General features: G+C 41.1%; 1 protein-coding gene across 33 annotated transcripts in view; it reads left to right on the top strand.

The window, feature by feature from the left end:
• Positions 1-23,086, top strand: part of afdna (afadin, adherens junction formation factor a) — a 111,367-nt gene that overhangs the window by 42,534 nt on the left and 45,747 nt on the right. For 28 of the 33 annotated variants that reach the window (XM_035995572.1, XM_035995594.1, XM_035995570.1 and 25 more), the window contains exons 9-22: positions 206-250; positions 696-790; positions 1,157-1,407; positions 5,749-5,818; positions 6,871-6,941; positions 7,059-7,126; positions 9,943-10,148; positions 13,788-13,808; positions 17,635-17,780; positions 18,490-18,584; positions 19,813-20,078; positions 21,167-21,310; positions 21,481-21,679; positions 22,271-22,377. In XM_035995572.1, coding sequence (XP_035851465.1) covers positions 206-250; positions 696-790; positions 1,157-1,407; positions 5,749-5,818; positions 6,871-6,941; positions 7,059-7,126; positions 9,943-10,148; positions 13,788-13,808; positions 17,635-17,780; positions 18,490-18,584; positions 19,813-20,078; positions 21,167-21,310; positions 21,481-21,679; positions 22,271-22,377 — 1,784 coding nt within the window. The remainder of the gene's footprint in view (positions 1-205; positions 251-695; positions 791-1,156; positions 1,408-5,748; positions 5,819-6,870; positions 6,942-7,058; positions 7,127-9,942; positions 10,149-13,787; positions 13,809-17,634; positions 17,781-18,489; positions 18,585-19,812; positions 20,079-21,166; positions 21,311-21,480; positions 21,680-22,270; positions 22,378-23,086) is intronic. The other 5 variants (XM_035995596.1, XM_031322276.2, XM_035995597.1 and 2 more) reach the window with 3 other exon arrangements.

Below are 23,086 nucleotides of genomic sequence, written 5' to 3'. Positions count from 1 at the left end.
CATGCAATTAATTGGGTTAACGTGGTAATGCTGCATTTTTCCTCCTTGCTGCATTTTCACCCTCTGCTATGTGTCTGTTTTCTTTCCCCATTTTGATGGCATGGTGTGTTTGTGCGCCTGCCTGTGTGTGTGTGTGTGTATGTGTGTGTGTGGGGTCTTGTGCATGTGTCCTTCTACCTCTGCACCTGCCTGCCTGTTTGCCTAGGGCGAGGGAATCACTATGCCTACTACACCTATCGGCACCACGAAGGTAAAACTCCACCACACGTCCTCTGTGTCTGTTGCAGTGGCTGATGGGTTTGTTGGGAGGGGATGCAGTGACCCCCAACTCCCCATTTGGCTGATAATGATCAAACACATTTTTTCCCCCCCCTGAGCAGCCAATGTTTCCCCTTTTTCCTTTGGTGAACTAATATGCCGCTTTGCTTTTACTAAACTCTTGTTTTACTAATAATCAATAGTCGCTCTGCAGCCCCACCAGCCACCCACAATGTTTGTTTTTGGCACACATTAGCAGTGTTTATACCAGTATACTCCAATCTGTATTGACTCTTTCCTGTTGAAATGATGGATGGATTCCATGCTGTTAGTGTCTGTGGACAGTCAATCCGAGTGTGTGAGGTTGAACGTGTATACTACAGTACTTTTTGCGATGGGAGGACCAACGTGCTAAATGTGAGTGTGTGTGTGTCTAGACGGGTCTGACTCACGTGACAAACCAAAGCTGTACCGGCTTCAGCACAGCATCACCGAGGTCGGCTCAGACTGCACAGAGGACGGAGCCATCCAGGTAACTACTTCACGAAAACACTCGCAAATTGTTAAAAGTCAAACTGAAATCTGAATTCTCCTCGCTTTTTTGTGCGGGAAAATAACAGAGGAGGCAAATTACAGTACAGAGATTGTCAGTCGATACCAAAATCATGCTCGCTGGAGACCGCTGATGTAGGGAGAGCTGTCACTGGAGAAAAATAAACGCAACATAAATGTGATCTTTTTGGTAATTACAATTTCAATGAAGTACGTACACATGTCAAAGCAAACGCCAAGGATATGCAAACTGAATTCTTAGCAACGATGCTTCCAATGAAGCTGCTGTAATGTGTGTGTATAGTTGCTTTGTGCTGATGTGCCGTGTGCTATTGTTTGTCTCCAGCTGCTCGGTCCGGGGATTCTGCCCCACCACTGCAACCTCATGCACAGTGAAGGCATGGTCACTGTGACGCCGCACGGCCCAGACGCAGACACCTTTGTCGACGGGCAACGAATTACCGAGACGACGCTGCTGCGTTCGGGCTCCACCCTCCAGTTTGGTTCTGCACACGTCTTCAAGTTTGTGGACCCGATGTTCGACCAGGGAGGGAAAAGAGAACCGGCCTCCATGATGAGGGGCCGACACAAGTCTGGGTGAGGGGAGGGAGATGCTCTTCACCTCTAACTGACACCACTGACACTCATGGTCCTTCCTATCTGCCTCTTTCTCTTTTTCTTAGCTTTCTTCTTCTTCTTTATCTTCTTGTGATTCCTCCTTCTTAAGCCCGAGACACACCAACCCGATAATCGGCCGTTGGACAGTCTGGTGATGTCAGTGACTCGAGTCTGTTCGGTGTGTTCCGTGCTGTCGTCCGTCCGAGGGGCCGTCGTCCTTCATTTTGGCTGATTTGACATGTATAATCGGCGGGGCGGGCACTGCCGGCAGCCGGACTCAAATGACCCATCTGATTGGTAGAGTGCTAACCCGGAAACGGGGAGCAGAATGAGCGTGACTAGAGTCTCTCAAAATCTGACGAAAATCTTTTAAACTGACCTTTGTCGATCTGAAATGAAGACAGATTCAGCAACTGCACGGCCTATTTCTCGCTTAAAATGTTTTCAGAAACACGTTTCGGTGAACTATTTTGTACAATATGAGATCGTATTCTGAACAAGCCGCCATGACAGTCTGGCTTTGAATTTCCGGAGAAACCAGACCTACGTGACACGTTCGTCCAATCAGCTGCCGGTTTTCATTTTTTGGGCGACAATACAGATTAGCGCCGCCTGCTGTTATGGAGATGTATTACGTCTCGTCGCTTTGGTGTGTTCTGAGGCACTTTGTTGACCAACTCGGGGAGACTGATCAGTCCAACCGCCTTTTCTGTCGAGGGTCGGCTGTCTGGTTGGTGTGTCACGACCTTAATCCTCCCGACGCAAGTTTGTGAACAGAACAAAAGAAGAGGCTGTTTTTGTAGATGAAGGGAGGAGAGGATGAAGTTTGGGCAGAGCGAGAGATGAAGGGAGCGGTTTGGGCAGAGCGAGAGATGAAGGGAAGTAAAAGAGGGAGGAGGGAAGTCTTGGGGTTGGACTGAAGGGGAGAATGAGGAAATGAGAGGAGAGGAAGAGCCGAGGTCTAGGGTTATGGCAGGCAGTCTGCCCTCTAATCTGATCAACATGGTGTTGGGTGTGGCCTCTTGCTCGCTGTCGTTTCACACACTAACGGGAAAAAGAAAGAAAGAAGGAGCACATCAGATAAGAGGAGAAAGCACTGTGCTGGTTCAGGATGAGTAAAGTACAAAGGTTTTGAATTGAATGGCCCTTTAATGACTCAATGGATGACTGACACTGCGAGAGAGAGAGGTGTGTAAGTAACTGACACTGTAACTTATTGCTCTGTGTGCGTTTCGGCATGAATTAGACCAAGACCAGAAGTAACAAATTCTGTTTTCTCTTGTGTAGCTTGTCCTGGGAAGTTTTTATTTCATAAGTATCTTAAGTATTAAACATACGGTTTAAATTTGATGACTGTTGAGTGTTAAATTAAAAGTCTTTTAAACGCTTTACTGCACCAGAAATGAATACACATTTTGCGTATTTTGAAGACAAAATAAGTACAAAACTGTAAAATAAGAGAGGTAGTCTACATGTTCTTGGTTATTAATCATCCAGCAACAGTATAACAGTTTGGCTGTTTGTGTGATCAGTAGTGAGTTTGCTAGGCTTGAACACAGGTTGGATAGACACAAAATGATCTTCAGTGTAGCGTCCTAATTAAGAGAGTGTCTTGCCTACTTTTCAACAACAGATTGAACAATCACATGAAGTTAATCCTATTTAGATGTGGTCTGAAACAGGGCTCTCACACCATGTTCCTCAGAGGGTTTGAGAGTCTCTTCTACAGGGTTGCATTTAAGCCAAAGTTCAGGTGATTTGGACCAGCAGCACCTTCAACCACAGGGAAGAAGTACTCATCAGGTTGAATGAGCAGGAATGAAAAGCTGTAGGGAACTTGTCCTGTAAACGTTGGTCTTGTTTTGTTACTTTTAGGGCTGTGTATTGGCAAGAATCTGGCGATACGATACGTATCATGATACATGGGTCACGATTCAATATATTGCAATATATTTCGATACTGTACGTAAGGCGATATATTGGGATTTTTTAAAAGTATAATATAATTCTGTGCATCCACTCAGGTTTATATTGGCATGTCATCCACTTTCTTCGTGCTGATTGGCCCATAACGCTGACAGTCCACTCAAATGAGATCAGCTAGGTTACTACTTCATTGTGATTGTCTGCCAGTTTGTTTTTTATTTGTTGTCTTTCTTTTTTGTGGGGGCAGAAAGCTTTAATCCACAGTTCTTATTACCGTCCAGACGCTGATTATACAACAGAGGAGGGATAGAAGAAAAAAAAAAAAAGTGATGGAATAGAGGGAGGTGTGTGGATGGTTTGTTCTCTACTGACAGGATAAAAATGACTGTGTGTGTGAAAGGGGCCGCTTGGAGCGATGAAGCCAGAGAATTATCTTAGCTCTGCATAGCATCTTTCAGCTCTTTGTTTTGGTTTATGGCCCATATCTTTACTGTTTTGGTTCAGTCTTTCAGCCGCAGCATGCAGCTATTTTCAGTGGAAAAACTTGAAAACCCACTGTACGTAACTGCTCAACACCAAATGAGGTGAAAAGAAGTTAGTGACTAGCTGCTGAACACGGTGGAGGATTTAGCAGCTAAAGAGTCAGATATTTTTCTCAGGAGTTGCCGGAAAGCAAAAAGGAGAGTGAATATTTTTCAATTTTTTTTTTTTAATTCTGATTCTGAATATTGGACTTCCATTCATCAGGTGGCCAGAAACACAATTCTTAATGAATGCTATTGTTGCTCTCATATCTGCTGGATGTGTAAGTAGGAAGCTGTTTGCTAACCCAATCACTGCAGCAATTTTATAAAGTGATATGTTCGCGATGTGTTTACAGCTTTTTTTTTCGCTGCCCTCAAATGGCTACAAGATCAATTATTGCTGCTTTACAGAAGTGGATCTCATTTGTCAATAATGTAAAAATGGAAAATTGTATTTTAATTGGACCAGCAATCTGTCTTTCTCGAGGTCAAATGGCATATTCAGCAACTTCAGAGAGTTTTTCTGACTTTCACTTACGTTGAGAAACTGCACATTTCCCCGTAATAGTCTCCATAATATCTGGCGAGTCACATTAACACCAGCTGTCATTTTGTGCAGCTCAGTGTCACCTCAGTCTGGAATACAAGCTTGATGTTGTTGATGTGAAGCCCTGTGGTTGTCTGGGCTGCTTTCCAATGTGCTGCTGCACAAACTTACAAGGATACCTAGTTCATTTGAGCCAGAGGCACACCATGACGTTGAGAACGATTAGAGCCACACAGTTTGGCACGACGACTGATTTTTAAAATCGGAGCTATTTGGCACCATGTGCTGGCCTGGTGAACAGATGATCATGTAGCATATGAGTGTTTAGACATTTAATCTCCTGCCTCTCAACACGTATTTCACATTAGTCAGTGAGAGAAGAGCACGAAAAGAAGGGAAAACATAGCAGAAGTGTGGAAAGACGCATATTCCGCCACACTGTTTGTTTTGATTTTGTGTTGCTAGCTTCCCCTTATCCTGGATGTTTTTGAAGTTAAATATTTTAAACAACAGTATGCTTAATGAACATGGGGGTGCCAGTTTCAAGCTGTAGTTCATTCATGTTATGATAAATTATATGTATTTGCAGGTGGAAGTGTCTTTGCTTTGGTTTGTCTCTTGGTTTGACTTGGCTGCGATTGACGGACTGTAGCGGACTGTTACATAACCAGACAGCACAATGATGAGTTAGTTTTACTAACTGAACTAGACATATCAATAGTTGTTTTTCTATGATGTGCTATACTGTAGTGTGAATTCTGTGGGGTGTTAAAGTTGTCATTATCAATGTTTAATTGACGGAAAATGTCAATGTCAATTTGACAAAAAATGGTAAAAGTTAAAATCAAATACATCCATTCTGGAAATGTAGTTAAGATGAAAAAAAAAAAAATCTGTTTAATTTCTCCATCCATAAGCGGAGTCATGCTGTCAATGGTTTAACCCACTTTGGCTGCTGGTGGTTATTGTGTACGTGACAACACAGAGCACAAATGCTTTTGTGTGTTTGTGTTGGCGATGTTTATTTGACATTGATTCCTTCCTGACATGTGGGGCGTGAAAAGCAGAAGCCTGTCTTCTAAACTCGACTGCTGTCACACTCAATTAAGGTCACTCAAACACACACACAGACACACACACAGACACACACACACACACACTCTGCATACTGGCTTTGCTGTGAACAGTGTTCCGCTGATGAGTTAGGTGTGTGTGTGTGTGTGTGTGGATTAAATCTGAGCACTTGCTGTTGTCAGTAATGAAAAGTCAGCTGTGGGCTCAGTTCCTTTACTAAACCGCTGCATGTCTGTGTCTCTGCTGCAGCAGTGTACCAGAAACCACCTTCGACCTTCACGGAGACGTCCACAGTGGATCTGCTCTGCCTACCAGCAAGGTAACTCTCTCTCTCACACACACACACACACACACACACACACACACACACACACACACACACACTCACACTCACACTCACACTCACGCACAGAGCATTTGAATTTTTGCTGTATATATTATATCCTGTTCAGCATTGGAACATTCTGCTCGTAGGTGTAAACAAACATTTTTTTACTTGCCTTAAGAGACGTATTGTTGAGATGCATCAATCCAATCAGCCAGCTCTGTATTTGTGCCAATACTAACTTTATTAAGGGGACCGGAAAAGAGAGCACTGGTATTGGATCGGTGCTTTGTATCAACAAGTACTATAAGTAGAGGTAAGAGGTATCTGAATCAGGAGAGAAAACGTTGGAACGGTGCACCTCTAGTTGTAAAAATGTTGTCTCATTTCCAAGTCAAATTAATTGAGAGCTTACATACTGCTATGTTTCCTAAAATAGCAGTAGACACATATAGGGCTGAACATAACAATACTAATATTTACACTTTATATTTGAATGATTGGTTAATTGTTCTGTCTATCAAATGCTTGTTTCATCCAATCATCAGTCAAAAACTCAGAGATTCAATTATAATGATATAAAACAGATAAAAGTAGCACTTTTGTGCAGACAATGTTTGGCATTTTTCTCTTTTGAAAAGACTCAGGATTGCTGAGGAGTAATCTTATCGCTTAACTGACAATACTAAACTGAAATTGTATATAATATATATGTAAAACTAAACATTTTGATGACACAGTACATACTAATTTGCAGCACTTCTGTTTGTTTGTAATATGTTACAAGCTATTTTATACATACTTTTGCTTTTTATAGAACAAATACAGGTATTGATCAATAGGAGAACGAGAAAAATGTGAAAACAGCATCCGTTGCTAGCTGCCGCTGTGTCAGCTTCTTGTTGGTAGTTCTGAGATTGTGACTGAACACAGGAGTCATTATCTCATTTCTGTACACTCCCAAATTGGGATTATCTCTAGTAAATCAAATTACAGTGAAATTAAATGTTGTTAACGGCTTGACACTGTGTGTTCTGTGTGTGCAGAGCTCAGGGAAGCTGGAGATGGAGAGAGGCATGGTCAAACCCATGATCAGAGGAGAGCAGCAGGACAGCAGGTCAGACACGCACTTCCTCATCCTCCTTCTTAACCCTCTCTCCAGTCCTCTTCTCCTCAGTATTCTCCGTATGTAGTGTTATCTCTCCCTATTCATGGTGTTCTTTTATCTTATCAGGTCTCAGGACATTTCAGCAGACAGAACAGAGTTGACTCTGCCAGCCGGCATCGAGTTCAGAGACAACTGTAAGTGTCAGCGCGTCTCTTTCTGCCTCTCTCCATTCCCCTCGCTGTGTTAGTGAAGCAGTCAATTCCTGGAAACTATTGAATCCTCATTGCACTGATTCTGCTGACCTAACTGCTCTAGCAGCAGTGGTATGCAATACATATCTCATAGTAAAGATACAGTAAATGTATACAGCCATCCTGCTGACTGTATTAATGAGACATAAATATGACTTACATAAACAGACGGAGAGAAAATGAGCAACTTGTCTCAGCCTCCAGATTACTTTTTACATTTTGTGTGCCACTTGTATTTGGCAGGAAATCAGCTGGATCACTTTAAAGCCACAATGCTTGGTTTCCTTTAATTGCACCACCAATATAACAGTTAATATGTTTTATTTTTAAAGATGATAAACTGAGCACTCAGAATAAGTTGTCCTTTTTATGACGGGGTAGTTAAATATTTAAATAGTCATTATTTGTATGTCTACAAATCTTTGTCTGCTCACTGTGTTGCTTGTTTTCAGAAGAGCTATTTTGGGGTTTAAACTGCTAAAGCTGGAGTAAAAATGTCTTATTCTTAGTTGGGCTATGCAGTTCATTTACATTAGCTGATTCATTTTTATTTTTTATATTTTTGGTCCTATAGACTTTTTGTGGCAGAGGTTTTGACTTGTCAAAACAGGAAAAGCACAGGTAGAATGAATAACATTAATGATGGCTACATTCCATTTAGTTGAGCCAATTGCAGGGCTCTGGTATTGTGCATGCCCACTCACTGACTATTTTACTGGGATGCTTAATGCATGGTTCCCACGGGTCCTTGAAATCCTTAAAAGAGTGTGAATTTGAGGAAAACAAGAAGTGAAGAGGTGATAAAAGAAACAAAAGTGTAAAGACAGAAATATCTTCTCATTAGGTGGATTGTTGCTCCTATTATAAATATGTAAAACAGCCTGTTTTGTCCCCATTTTATCTAAACAAGTCAGTATTCAACGATGGAACAACTTAACCACCAACCACAGAACACAGTGAGCGCACAACAGGTAGTCGAGTGACTGGGAACATCATCTATCCAAATACACAGCTGCCCATTATAACCATCCTCACTCTCCAGTATTTCAGCCAATCAATCATTGTGTGTACTGAACATACCTTCGTTAACAGTATAAGTCTGTAGCAGCCAGTAGCTTGATGTGATCACATTGAGTGTGTTCAAATGATCAGTTTAATACAGGGAATGGTTAGTATTATAGTGTAACACACCGGTGTAACTCCTAACCTTTACCATTTTCTAATGTCTTTTCCTTTTAATCTTTGTTTTATTAGATGATTTCAATCCGAAAAAGTTTTGGTTTTGAAAAAATGTTTTAAATTAGTTCCAGGTAGCATTAAAATGTCCAACAAAAGTTAGATTTATATTAAACCTGATCTTTCCCACACTCTCTCTGCAGCTGAAAGCTCTTTAGACCGGTTTGCTTTGTCTTTCTAACACTTCTGTTTATTGACTTTCCGTTGTGCTCTGGGCCTCAGTGTGTTTGTGTGCACACTAAGTATATATTTGGCATAGTGTGAGATCATCTGTTTTAGGAGGGTTTTGGTTGGTCATAGAGTGGTGGAGAGTCCCATACCCACAATGCACTGGGAGAAACCAAATGCTCTCGGGACAATGACGCACATGCACTGTTGAAATCTGGATCCTTTAAGGAGCAACTCTCATCTTCAGGTTTTCATAAGGAGAGTTGTCGTCGTGCAGCTGCAACCAGTTTGACATCAAATACTTTACCAACCAAGCTAAAGTGAAAGAAACTGACACCGCAGTCAAAGTGGTTTTATTGGTCTATCCGACATGACACATGTGGAGCCAAGTTCTGTGACCAACCAACCACCACAGTGACTTCTGCAGACTGCTTGTTGCAGTTGCAGCTTGTACCTTTTAATAACCCAAATATTGTCTCATAACCGTTTCCATTTGCGCAAGAATAAACCAGATAGCCACTGAATTTCTTTGGTCAAAGTTAAACACATATGTTGGCCCAAAGTATGACCTATCAGCAGCTTAAGCTGAAAAGATTGTATTGGCACTCTAGTGTTGGTGGGCCTGCTCTTTCTGAAATACATTTGTACTTTCTCAGTGTATGGGCCCTATCTTGCACCCAGTGCAGCGCAAAGCCCGACGCAAGTGTCTTTGCTAGTTTAAGACTGACGCAGTTGTCATTTCCCGTCCAGCGCCCACGTCGTTTAAATAGCAAATCCACTTGCACTCATCTGTGCGCCCATGGGCGTGCTGGTATTACAGGGAGGTGTGTTCAGGTGCATTCTTGCCGTATTGCTATCTTGACGCAGCGGGAAATGATCGCGCCATTGACCAACAAAAACCTGGTCTAAAGTCAATAACGCAGCATTTCATTGTTATTTTAACAGCGAATTAGTAAAATGCGCCTAAGCGCGTGCACAACGCGCACACACTATGCTTGTTACACACACAGGGATGCGCAGCAGCACACAAACATGCAAAAGATTACAAATAAAAATATTACGGTGCAAATCCGCCATCATAATAGCAATGCGCCTGGCTTTTAAAGGGAATGGGAGATGACACTGATTGGTTTATTGCATGTTACACCCAAAACACACCTATGAATTAATGAAGACACTAAGTACAACCCTTTTGAACCATGCACCCGGCGCACTGACCCTTTTTTCCTGCCGTCAAACTAGCAAAAGTGGATTTGGACACGCCCTAAACGCACCTGCGCCAGGCGCTTAGATCGTTAAAATCTAGAGCCCTATATGCAAGTGGTCTAATTGTCTGATTTTCTGTGTCCATCCAGCTGAAGACACCTTCCTGTCAGCCATCATCAACTACACTAACAGCTCCACGGTCCACTTCAAACTCTCACCCACCTATGTCCTGTACATGGCCTGCCGCTTCGTCCTGTCACCTTCTTACCGGCCCGACATGTCGCCGTCTGAGAGGACGCACAAGGTCATCGCCATCGTCAACAAGATGGTGAGCATGATGGAGGGAGTCATCCAGGTCAGTAACATTTCTTTACAAATCTTTTTATTTTTGGGTGCTGTGATATGTGAACATAATCCCATTGATTGATTTGTGCATTATCTCAGTGTGTTCTGCTCCTTCATAATGCTGTTATTTATACATTTCATACTTGCTTTTGTTGATTTTGTAAATTTTTCCCATTTACTGTTTTCTTACAAACTACTACACTTGTAGTTGTAAGGTGTGTGTGTAGGTGTTCCTATATTTTTTTAGCTTTCTCTCCACAGTTACCTCTGTTGTACCAGTCTTGTGTTTTTTGTCTTATGTTTGTCTACCTGTCATTGTTTAACGCCCGTGGTGTGAAGCCCGCTATGACGCAGCACAGTGTATGCTTAACTTCAGCTAGCATGGTGCTATTACTGATCATTGGAGCTGGAAATCATTTGAAAATCTTGATACCGGCGCTAATATAAGAGCTGAGTTTTTTTGTTCAAGGTTTTTTTTTAATTATTATTATATGAAGTCAGGACAATAGTTTTAAACATTGTACAACTTCCTTTTCCCAAGCCCATACCATCCCCAATCCCATACCACCCACCCAAGATAGGTCTTACATGATACACACACACACACACACACACACACACACACACACACACACACACACACACACACACACACACGTGTGTGTGTGTGTGTATATATATATATATATATATATATATATATATATATATATATATATATATATATATATATATATATATATATATATATATATATACACACACACACACAGCAAAGGGGGGGGGGGACCATGGAGTAAAAAGTGGTTGTGGGTGAATGCACACCCTAATCAAGGAAGTGTTTGTAGCTCATTGAAATAAGTAATAAAAGAGTTCCAGCATTTGAAAAAGTATTCCCTCTGAGAGTGAATTTCACCTTCTCTTATATATTTATATATATATTTATATATATATATATATATATATATATATATATATATATATATATATATATATATATATATATATACAGGGACACAGAAGGGAACTGTGAATAGCTGAGTTTTTAGGCAACAAATACATTAACAGAATAAAACTCAATAAAACTTTACGGTTTGATTAATACGAACAGTTGTACAAGAACTTTGAACAAATGCAATATATTTAACAACATTTTGATTTGAATTAGAACAACCTGTCAAAGAATATAAAACAAGCTGTGGTAGAAGAAGTATTCAGATCTTAAGTAAAAGTAGTAATACCACAGTGAGTATTGGCATTAAAATATACTTGAAGTACCATTAGTAAAGGTACGGATTATGCAAAATGGCTAATTTCAGAAAAAAAATATTTATTACTTGATTATAATTATTAATGCATTTATGTGTTTATCAATAATGCTGCAGCTGGTAAAGGTAGAGCGAGGCAGTGAAGTTATGAAAGAAAACACACATGGACTGTAAGACTTAATCTATTTCAGTCTGTGTGTAGTAGGATTTCAGTTTTATAGAGTTTGGGGTAAATATTTTTAGCTTCTTTGGGATATGGGAATGTTCAACCTTCCTGCTTCAGTTAGGCGTATAATGGGCTTAAACACGGTATTTTTGGCGCATCTTTGGGATGTTGAGAACTTGGAGAACTGGATCTTGAATAGTGGCATGATTGTGACCAGCTTTACTGTGTGAGATGCAGGAGATAGGCGTGTGCTTTTCCAGTACTTTGCATCCTCAAATGTCTTAACTGCATTACTTTCTATCATTGTCTCCCTAAATGAATGAATCGGGTTTTTTTTTAAACATCAGTATGTGATTATCAAATTATGTGTTATAACTTTGTGTCATCACTGAGAACAAAGTCAACATTATCTGATAGTGTTGGTCCCAGTTCCTCCTTATACTGAGACCACATTTCACATTAACTCCCCAGCTTGTTTCCACAAAGAGGGTGTTACTCTCACCACCAGTTACGCAAAAACTGAAAGGTTTAGCCAACATTTCCCCTATAACATTCCTGTTTTGTGCTTTAAAGCAATCCAACAGAGTTCTCAGTGTGTAATGGAGTGCAGAGCCTGGGTTTATATTTTGTTATTGGTCACATTTTGTGGTAATTATACAGCTGTCTTAAAATGCATACTGTTAAAATATGAATGACTTTAGTTTATTCAAGGATTCATGTTTTGCTCACATTTATACACTTTCACATTCGTTAATTTCTTGTTTTCACGACCTTTTATTTCCCGCTGTTATACAGATCTGAAAACTCTATTAGTCTCAAGACTTAACCCTAGATTAAAGCTCTTAGTTTTAATATAAAGCTTCATGTGGTCCTAAATACGGTTATATTTTAGGTAATCAATTACTTTTCAAAAGTATAACAGGGCTGTAGTTTCTTGCCTGTTTTAATGATACATTTCACAGACACCCTGTGATGTTTTCCTGACCAGATGTGGTTCTCAGATGACCTCCTTCAGTTATGTTCTTTAAAGGTCCCATGGCATGACAATTTCACTTTGAGGTTTTTTAACATTAATATGAGTTCCCCCAGCCTGCCTATGGTCCCCCAGTGGCTATAAATGGTGATAGGTGTAAACCGAGCCCTGGGTATCCTGCTCTGCCTTTGAGAAAATGAAAGCTCAGATGGGCTGATCTGGAATCTTCCCTTTATGATGTCTAAAGGGAAAGGTTACCTCCCCTTTCTCTGCTTTACCCGCCCAGAGAATTTGGCCAACCCATGAGAAAGAGAGACATCATGGCTTGCAAACAAGCAAAGCATGGCAGTTGGTCAAGGCCACACCCCCACCCTCCACCTTGCCCCCCCTCTCTCCTCCTCCATATCATTTAAAGCTACAGACACAGAAATGGCACATCCTAAGGAAAGCTCATTGAGGGACTGGCTCTAGTGGCTGTAATTCTGCACCAAGGCTGGATTTCAGGAAAGAGACTTCAGATACAGTATTAGGGGACCACTAAGGTCTATATAAAAGAGACTTCAGATACAGTATTAGGGGACCACTAAGGCCTATATAAAAGAGACTTCAGATACAGTATTAGGGGACCACTAAAGTCTATATAAAAGAGACTTCAGATACAGTATTAGGGGACCACTAAGGCCTATATAAAAGAGACTTCAGATACAGTATTAGGGGACCACTAAGGTCTATATAAAAGAGACTTCAGATACAGTATTAGGGGACCACTAAGGTCTATATAAAAGAGACTTCAGATACAGTATTAGGGGACCACTAAGGTCTATATAAAAGAGACTTCAGATACAGTATTAGGGGACCACTAAGGTCTATATAAAAGAGACTTCAGATACAGTATTAGGGGACCACTAAGGTCTATATAAAAGAGACTTCAGATACAGTATTAGGGGACCACTAAGGCCTATATAAAAGAGACTTCAGATACAGTATTAGGGAACCACTAAGGTCTATATAAAAGCATCCAAAAGCAGCATGTCATAGGACCTTTAACTGATTCAAGATGTCTTCACATTGTAAACCATGACCATGTGTGTGTGTGTGTGTGTGTGTGTGTGTGTATGTGTGTGTGTGTGTTACATGGCTGTGTCCATACTGTAGCTGTTGACGTGTTTTCTCTCTGTCCTGTGAATGTGTCCTCCTCTCGTTCCTCCTCCTCCTCCTCTTCCTCCTCCTCCTTCCATCCAGGAGATTCCTGAAGGGGATCAGGTAGGATAGCACACCATGATACGGCTGCTACAGACGCGTCTACCTCCCTCACTCACACTTTCTTTCTCTCTTTCTCTTGGTGTGGGCGATATGGTTACAATATCTCAAGTTCGACAATGCATCTCAAAAATCTTTGATGTTACTTAAACCCAGCTAATAGATGATGGGACACATTTGTATGCCTTTTAAAGAAACTTAAACGTCATGCCTACTTAAAGGAATTGTATTTTCATTACATAGTAGTTAAAACAAGAAATAAAAAATAGGAAGAAATATGACAAAACTTTCTGAGTAGAGTTTAAAAACAACAACCAGTGGAATGGGTCAGATGGGTCACCCACCTTAAAGGTCCAATGTGTAGGAATTTCTCCCATCTAGCGTTGAGATCATATATCGCACTCAACTCTCTCGCACCACGCAGTTCAAAGTACGTATTACAGCTACGGTAGCCTTCACGCTTTTTTCTGATGACGCCGGTCTCTTGGTCTTTTCAATATCCTTTTTCTTTTTCTGGGTGAAGAAGAAATTTGGATTTTGAATACATGTGGTCCTCCATGTTTCCTTCTTCAAACTTGCCGTGGCCGGGAAGCGACGATACCCATTAGCAGCATTAGCAGCACTTGCAAGTTTATCGTGTGACAGTGAAAAACACGAAAGGCGGAGCAGTATGTCCTGTGTGTCCCTTACCGGCTAACGTATTTCAAGATGGCGCATGAATATGGAGCATCTACCCCAGTTCATGCAAACGCAAATGTAAAATTTCAAGCCAAAAGGAATACTTGGAATTGATGGTGGTGGTAAATGTTCATGAAAAAGGACAAGTTTGTGAACTGGCAACACAGATTTTGAGAATGAACAACTAAACACGTTACACACTGGACCTTTAAGAAATAAGCAATGATGGAATGAATGCGAATCCGTAAAATTTGAATTTTAAAGCAGATCAGAAATAAGGAAGTCTTAGAAAAATTTGCATACAGCTAGACCTGAAACATTTAATCCTTAGTTGATTTACAGAAAATTATTCGGCAACATTAGTCATTAATGAGGCAAGAATGGGACATTTTGTTCTGTGCTTCTCTCGGTTTTATATCTAAAAACTTTGAGTTTTTGGCGTTTTGTCCAACTAAACGAGCAATTTAAAGACGTCACCTTGGGCTGTGGGAAATTATGATGCACATTTTTTTAACCTTTTTTCTGACATTTTATAAAGTAAACAGTTACTTGATAAACCAAAAAAACAATAGGTAGATTGATTGAATAAAAATCAATGGTAGTCGCAGCCCTACATGTAGAATACCTTCCAAAATGCTAGATGGAAATGCAAGTGACTACCTCTAAATGACAATAGTATATTGATGGAGATTTTGCACATTTCCAGTAACAGCAAATATTTTCACTAGATGATAAATATATATATAAAAAAATTTGACTTTATTTAAACCATACGTTCCTGATAGATTTCTACGTGACTTACGAATCAAAGAGTATCCAAACATTTTGGAACAATTCAACCATTTGTTGCATTTTGCACTTTTGCCTACTGTATATTTTGGATATTTGCAGCAGTGTTTGAAGGCAGCATACATATTTTCTCTTCAGCCAAACACTTTGACCCACACTAAGCTTTCTGGTCACACGGAAATAGTTGTTTTATAGATGCAATCGGTCCCATTGTCTGACGTTCCTTTGAAGGCAACCTGATACTATGTCAGTGATTTTAAAATGTAAAATCATGTCGCCCAACCTCGTCAACCTCTTGGCTTCCTTCTTTTAATCTCTCTTTCTCTCTTGAATTCTCTCTTTACTGCTCTGTCTGCTTTTTTTTGACCAGCCCTTCATTGTTGCTGCTGCTTCTTTTTCTCCTTTCTAACAGAAATGTAAAATAAAGCCATAATAATGCGTCCTCCCACAGCTGGAAAACTAAGCAACAACAGCAACAGCAACCCAACTAATTCCATTCAGCTTCCTGGACCTGCCTGGTACTAAAAAAACAAACCAAAAAACCCAACAAAAACCGAGCAAAACCAAAGCAACCATTCTTTTCCACCATTGCTCCATCTTTACTGCTGGCATCCATTTTGTGTGACATCACGTCTTGCTTCTCCTACTCAACAGTGGGGATGAGAGACGAGTCGCGTCCCTCCGACCTCCTCCACCTCCTCTGCTTCATTTGTCTGTTTGGAAGTTCATTTAACATGTTGAGCCATCCGTCTGTGTTTAAAGTGTTTCCTAAATGTTCCATTGTCACGTTTCGTTTTGGATGCACTTGGCTCCGTCTCTCATTCTCTGGCTGTTCTGAATGAAGGTTTTTTTTTTTTTGTTTTTTTTGTTTTTAAATCTTTGATTTGTTTAATTTTGTGTTACGTTTTTCAAGGCGGGGATAGATGAGTGCGGGGAAGAGAGCTTCGCACATTCCTCCCTCTCTGAGTGGCAGGGATATCAACCAATCAGCTCCTCACACACTGAGCTCTGTCCTCCCTCAGGACCAAAAGAAAATGTCCTTTAGACTGTAGGATGACATATGGAGCGTTATTTAAAATCTGATATTATCCACTCAGTGTTGGCCTTTTGAGATAACTATGTCATTAATTATTCTCTGATACTATTATCTTGGTTTAGCGTGTTGCTGCCCGATCACTCTGCAAGCTACTTGGTTTGATGGATCACTTTACTCAGCAAGAGACTAATTACATTTATGTGGCGATGTGCAGCTACAGAGTTACAAAATGCGCAACGTGTGTCTTCAATTGCTTTTATTTGCTATTTTAAAATGTTGTATTTTGAGGAGGATAAAGGAATACCTATTCAAACATTTGCGAAATACACATATTCCCTTTATTGCAAAGAGTTAGACGAGATTATCAATACTGCTGTCACGTCACAACAAATGAGATATCATGTGTTAATAAGTGGGTGTGCAAAATATGCAATTCTCTCACATATACAAGTGAAAATTAGAGTATGCAAATGTTGTTAGCATTGAACAGAGCCAGGCTACCTGCCCCCCTGTTTCTAGTCTCTGTGCTAAGCTAAGCTAAGCTAACCGGCTGCTGAAGTGAAATGTAATATGAATTAAAGCATGTCAGAAATCTACTTAGTTAAAATCATGTTAGAGCTCAATATCGATTGTAACTATATATATATATATATATATATATATATATATATATATATATATATATATATATATATATATATATATATATATATATATAAAAAATATGTGTGTGTTTTAAAATCAATGTTAAATGGCTTAAATCTGACTACAGTTCACCATAGAAATGTCCCTGTATGCCATTCTGATCTATTGGAAACAAATAGACTTGTAGTCGGTTGTTGATACTGTTGCTCGCAGTGTGAAGTGTAGTGTACGTCTGCAGTCTAAACACTGTTTAGATTTGTCCAAAAGAAATCAGCACAACCAACTAGTACGCGGAGCAGGCTAGTGTCTGGTGACCTGGTAAATGGAGTTGGTGTCTGCGGGGGAGAAGGAGTGGTCACTAATGTCTCTCATAAAGGAAAATTGTTTAGAGCTTACATTCAAATGGTAAAGACATGAAGACACTTTAATTGAGCGTCTTCTGAGTGACAGCGATGACCACTCTTACACTCGGCACCGGGTTGGCTTAGAGGGAGAGTGGGCGGGGCATGAGTCTATCCCTGAAGTAACAACTGCTCCTTCTGGCTGCCACTTAAACAGAAAACCCTCTCCTACCTTCTTTTTTTTTTAACTCGCCAGTCTCTCCTTCATCCTGCTGCTCTAACAACTTTCCATGTATTTTTTTTTTTCTTTGTGTGTGTGGCTGCGGTTGGTATGTTACAGAAGCAGAAGAACATTGCAGGAGCGCTGGCTTTCTGGATGGCCAACGCCTCAGAACTGCTCAACTTCATCAAGCAGGACCGAGACCTGAATCGCGTCACGCTGGATGCCCAGGACATCCTCGCCCATCTGGTCCAGATGGCTTTCAAGTCAGTCTGTGTGTGTGGTTGTGTGAGTGGATGTGGGGTGGGAGTCCACAGTGTCGTGGACATTTTAGAAATGTATTCCAGACAGCAAAAGTCAGGGACTTTGGCCAGTTCTCTGTGGAGGTCAGGGAATATGAGGAAACTTTATAAATGATTCCCTCCACTGGAATACATTCAAATGTTCTTCAAAAAAATCTTGTTCTTCTTTTGTTCTGCGTAGACTGCATTTGACAATAAATTGTCTCCAAAAAATCAACATATGTGACTAATTGATACTTTACAAAATAGATCAGTATGTGCAGTAGTCACACAATAGCCTTGTAAGTATGACATCTATGTTGCATTAAAAGTTCAGCTTTAGTTGCATACACACACAGGAATAAATTTAATATTAGAATGCTGTGCTATGGTTACAAATAAATCCAGAGCAAAAAATGCAAAAAAACTCACAGAAACCTTATCTCAACAAGAACCGCCATGAAACCAAACGTCATGTCCATCTACAGTGAAAGAAGAACTGGGAGCAAGGCAGCAGTGTGCAGCTATTTTTCCTCCTGATGACTGCAGTGCAAAGTTTTTCACGACTTTTACCAGTCATGATAAAAAAGATTACTTTTAAGTTCCCTGAAAGACAAGCGATTTGGATTAGAGCTTCTCTGTTGTTTGATGGTGAAGTCTGTTGTCTTTAACGAGCTGTAACGTGTTGGTGCAGGTACCTGGTCCACTGTCTTCAGGCTGATCTCAACAACTACATGCCTGCCTTCCTGGACGACCCCGAGGAACATAATCCACAGAGACCCAAAATCGGTAATATATAAACACACACGGACACGTGCAGGGGTTCCCCACCATTTTGGTTTATGAACCCTTTTTAAATGAAGCCCACTTGCGCCTCCTGGTCAGGTTGTGCATGTCTGTGAGCTCCGATCAGTTCAACCAGAGTGACTTTTGCATTTTTTGGACTATTTTTAGGGGTCTAAAGAGGTAAAACTATCAAATAGTTCACATGGAAAAGAAGAAAAGAACTGTTGTAGAGAAGCAGTACTTCTAGTGCATTCCTTCAGTCAAGGCAAAATTTGTAGCATCTGCCAAACCTCCATAGGTTTTGGCCAGAAACGCATATATCAGTGGCTTTACACAGACACTGGAGTGAGTGAAAGAAACTTTGGATTTCTGCCTTGTGAAATGGCAATTACCCAGAGAGAGAGAGATGTTGTCAGCCTCATATGTCTCCTTTTTCAAATGTTTTTATTGTGAAGCGACCTCATGTCAGTAACATATAACTATGCTGTTTAATGGCCCTGACACACCAACCTGATAATCGGCCGTCGGACAGTCTGGCGAGGTCAGTGACTCTAGTCTGTTCGGTGTGTTCCGTGCCGTCGTCCGTTGGAGGAGCTGTCAGCATCCATTTTGGCCGACCTGACTTGCTGGGTCGGAGGGCGGGCAGTCAGACTCAATGACCAATCTGATTGGTGGAGTGAGCGTAACTAAGCCTCTCAAAATCTGAGGAAAATCTTTTAAACTGACCTTTGTCAATCTGAAATGAAGACAGATTCAGCAACTGCATGGCCTATTTCTCGCTTAAAACGTTTTCAGAAACACGTTTTGGTGAACTATCTTCGTAAAATATGAGATCATATCGTCCGAATGAAGCCGCCATTATGCCTGGTTGAAAAATCCGGGAGCAACCAGACCCACATGACGCGTTCGTCCAATCAGCTTCCGGTTTTCATTTTTTGGGCGACAATACAGATTAGCGGCACCTGCCGTTATGGACGCACACGCAAAACGTACGCTCAAGTTGCCGTCGCTTCGGTGTGTTCTGAGGCACTTTTTGGATCTCGGGGAGCCGACTGATCAGCCCGACTGCCTTTTCTACAAATGGCCGGCCATCAGGTTGGTGTGTCAGGGGCTTAAGTCTCGTAATCACAGCGTATTTCAGCTGTCCGTGACTTCCGAATGTGAAATTAATGATTGCCACAATTGAGTACATACATATCTAATGTCGCTTGCTTGTCTCTTCTCTTTCCAGAGGATGTCCTGCACACCCTGACGGGGGCGATGTCGTTGCTGCGGCGGTGTCGAGTCAACGCCGCCCTGACCATCCAGCTCTTCTCTCAGCTCTTCCACTTCATCAACATGTGGCTCTTCAACAAGCTGGTGACGGACACAGAGTCGGGCCTGTGCTGTCACTACTGGGGGGCCATCCTCCGGCAGCAGCTCAGCCACATCGAGGCCTGGGCAGAGAAACAGGGTCTGGAGCTCGCCGCCGACTGCCACCTCAGTCGAATTGTACAGGTAGGAGGATAGAGGGACCCGGGGAACAAGGGAAGTGTGCGCTGGGATATGAGCAGATGCCGAGAGGTCGTGGATTTTATTATCATCAGTGTTTTCATTTGTTTAAATCTATATTTGTGTTTTTTACTGAATTGCTTCCACAATGGCCAGTGGGAATTATCTTGCCTTTTTTTTATTAGCTGTATAAGACACCGGATCTTTAGTTTCTTTAGTCGTCTTTGTAAGTCAGAGTTGCAGTTAAGTTTATGCTCGACTTGCCACTATAAACTTTTTTTGAAAAGCTAAAAAGCTAAGATATGTTTAGATAATTTAATCGTAAGGAGCAAGAGTTGACTTAAGTACATGAAGATGATAGTAAATTTGTCCACACAGACCACCAGTACTATGCAGGTCATCTACATTTCATCAAAATACACTGATACAGTGGGGTTTGTCACACTCAAGGTGAGTGTGACAAAAGCACCTAAAAACATGTAAATGGTATGCACTGTATTTCTCCATAACATTCAACATTTGTGACTACATAATCAACAGTTAAAAACTAAGTTAGAAAAAATAAACGTAAGGTATCAACGTATACGAGTTTGAACACTCAAAATCTCAGCTCATCTGATTCTTTAGGGCTGCGTGAGTGTTGTTGCGTGAGCAGATTTGACATGGGCGTCTCCCTGGCAATACAAGCAAACATCCCCACAATATAAGCAAACATCCCAACAGCTGTCATCAGATTCTGATTATCGTATTGTTACATTTCAAGTGATGCGTGGAAACAACAGGACACAGCCTTGGCTTTTCAAAGCAGTGAGAAGAACAAAGTATCTCATCCAGAAATCTCTCATAATAATTTGATCATGTAGGACTTGCTTACAATAAGACTGTTTAATCAAACTAAAACGTGCATGTTAAAGAATATTTGATGCCAGTTTTCAAATTTGTAAATGTGTATTCAGGGATTCAAAGGTTTATTTGACACATAAATAGTTACTATCTGTAATGACATCCATGTTAGAAGAAAAGATACAAATTCAAGATGTAGACAGTATAAAAGATATGTAGCTCACTGAAATGTTCTTTTCTGTGTCCTCCAGGCCACCACCCTGCTCACCATGGACAAATACTCCATGCAGGATGTGCAGAACATCCACAACACCTGCTTTAAGCTCAACTCCCTGCAGCTCCACGCACTCATGACCAACTACCACTGTGCTCCAGACGAGCCTTACATCCCACCTGTAAGACAAAAGCACGGAAGCACACTCAAAATAGAGAACATTCAAACTTAACGTAACATCATTTCTAAACTAAAACGAGAACAGTTTGATGCACACACAGTTTAACGTCCGCTTTATGTAACGTGAGCTTGCCTGATACGTGTGCTGCTTCCGGTTGTGTTTGTGTACAGGAGCTGATAGACCACGTGGTTGCTGTGGCAGAAAACACAGCAGATGAGCTGGCGAGGAGTGATGGGAGAGAGGTCCAGCTGGAGGAGGATCCGGACCTGCAGCTGCCCTTCCTCCTTCCTGAGGATGGCTACTCCTGCGATGTGGTGCGCAGCCTCCCCAACGGCCTGCAGGACTTCCTGGAGCCGCTGCTGCAGAGAGGTAAAGTCACTGGGACCAGTATTTAGGAATAATGTTCTATATCAAAGAGTTCATATACCCTGTTTTTTGTGCAAGAATGTGCAGGATCTTGCTGTTGATTCACTGTATTTTTTTGGAGGGGTAACTTGATAATGGATTTGTGCATGGATAACTGTGCAAGTGTTTGATATGTTTGAAGTCCCCCTTCACTCAAAAATATGTTTTGCTATTTGTTATGTAACCTGGATGGTTGTCCTTCACTGAGTTTGATATGGCGAGGGAAAAGGAGCAGGTTAACTTTTAGGTATTTTTAAAAACATCAGACACATGTTATTCATGGCAGTGTTTTTTCATATGTCTTAAAAATGTCTGAAGGGGATCCTTAACAAAACAGTTTGAACCCTATCAACATTTCATGATTACAGCTTTTGTGTAACTTGGGCTCCATCTGCTTTCTTTCTTCAAATTTGCCACTGGACAAACTTTGACTGGAGTTGTTTGGACATAATATTTTTTATAGTTTTACCATGGTTATTCCATTTCTAAAGTTTGTGTTTTTACACAGAATTTAGATGTGTGAAAATGTGTGTGTATGTGTGTTTCTTCTACCAGGTTTCTGTAGGTTAGTACCCCATCCCCGTTCGCCTGGTACCTGGACTGTCCACTTTGAAGGAGCTGACTGTGACAGCCACTTCTCCGCTGCTGACAGTTCTGAAATGGTAGGACATTAACACACAGACATGCACTCACTCTCTAAACCCCTCTGTGTGTGTGTGTGGGTGTGTGTGTGTGTGTGTGTGTGTGTGTGTGGGTGTGTGTGTGTGTGTGTGTGTGTGTGTGTGTGTGGGTGTGGGTGTGGGTGTGGGTGTGGGTGTGGGTGTGGGTGTGGGTGTGGGTGTGCGTGTGCGTGTGCGTGCAGGCATCCCAGGTAAAGGACTTTGAGCAGGTTTAGTAATGCTGACTCACAGAAGCCATAGAGACTAAAGTGTACAGTAGGTCTGACAGCTAAGACAGCCACAAAAAAAGTGTTCGCAGAGTAACTTCAGGACGCTGCTTTGCTTTCTCAACACTTTTATCTCCATGCTGCACTGAGATGACTTTACTTTGATTGGCATTTGCTCAATCAGTGAGCAGAAATGTGTTTAAACAACTGCTCCAAAAATATTTCCAGCTGAGGAATAAAGATAAACCTCTATATAGGTCGAGAAAACAATCTCAAGGTCCATAGTAGTTGTTCTGGAGCTTTCAATCGTATTGCCTGTTTGCTCAGTTTTTGAGCTTTCCATCATGTTTCATGATTGTTGTGAGGTTATCTTCTCAGCTGCTGTCTGACCTCTACTTTTAATCTTTTATTGTTAGAACTCTCCTATTGAATAACATTGCCACTGATCTACCCTTCAATTGTAGATTTCTAAAAATTTTCCTAAT

This window comes from Sander lucioperca, chromosome 19 (genome assembly GCF_008315115.2).
Source record: "Sander lucioperca isolate FBNREF2018 chromosome 19, SLUC_FBN_1.2, whole genome shotgun sequence".
In the NCBI taxonomy this organism is placed as follows: Eukaryota; Metazoa; Chordata; class Actinopteri; order Perciformes; family Percidae; genus Sander; species Sander lucioperca.
This window is presented reverse-complemented; position numbering and strand designations above follow the sequence as displayed.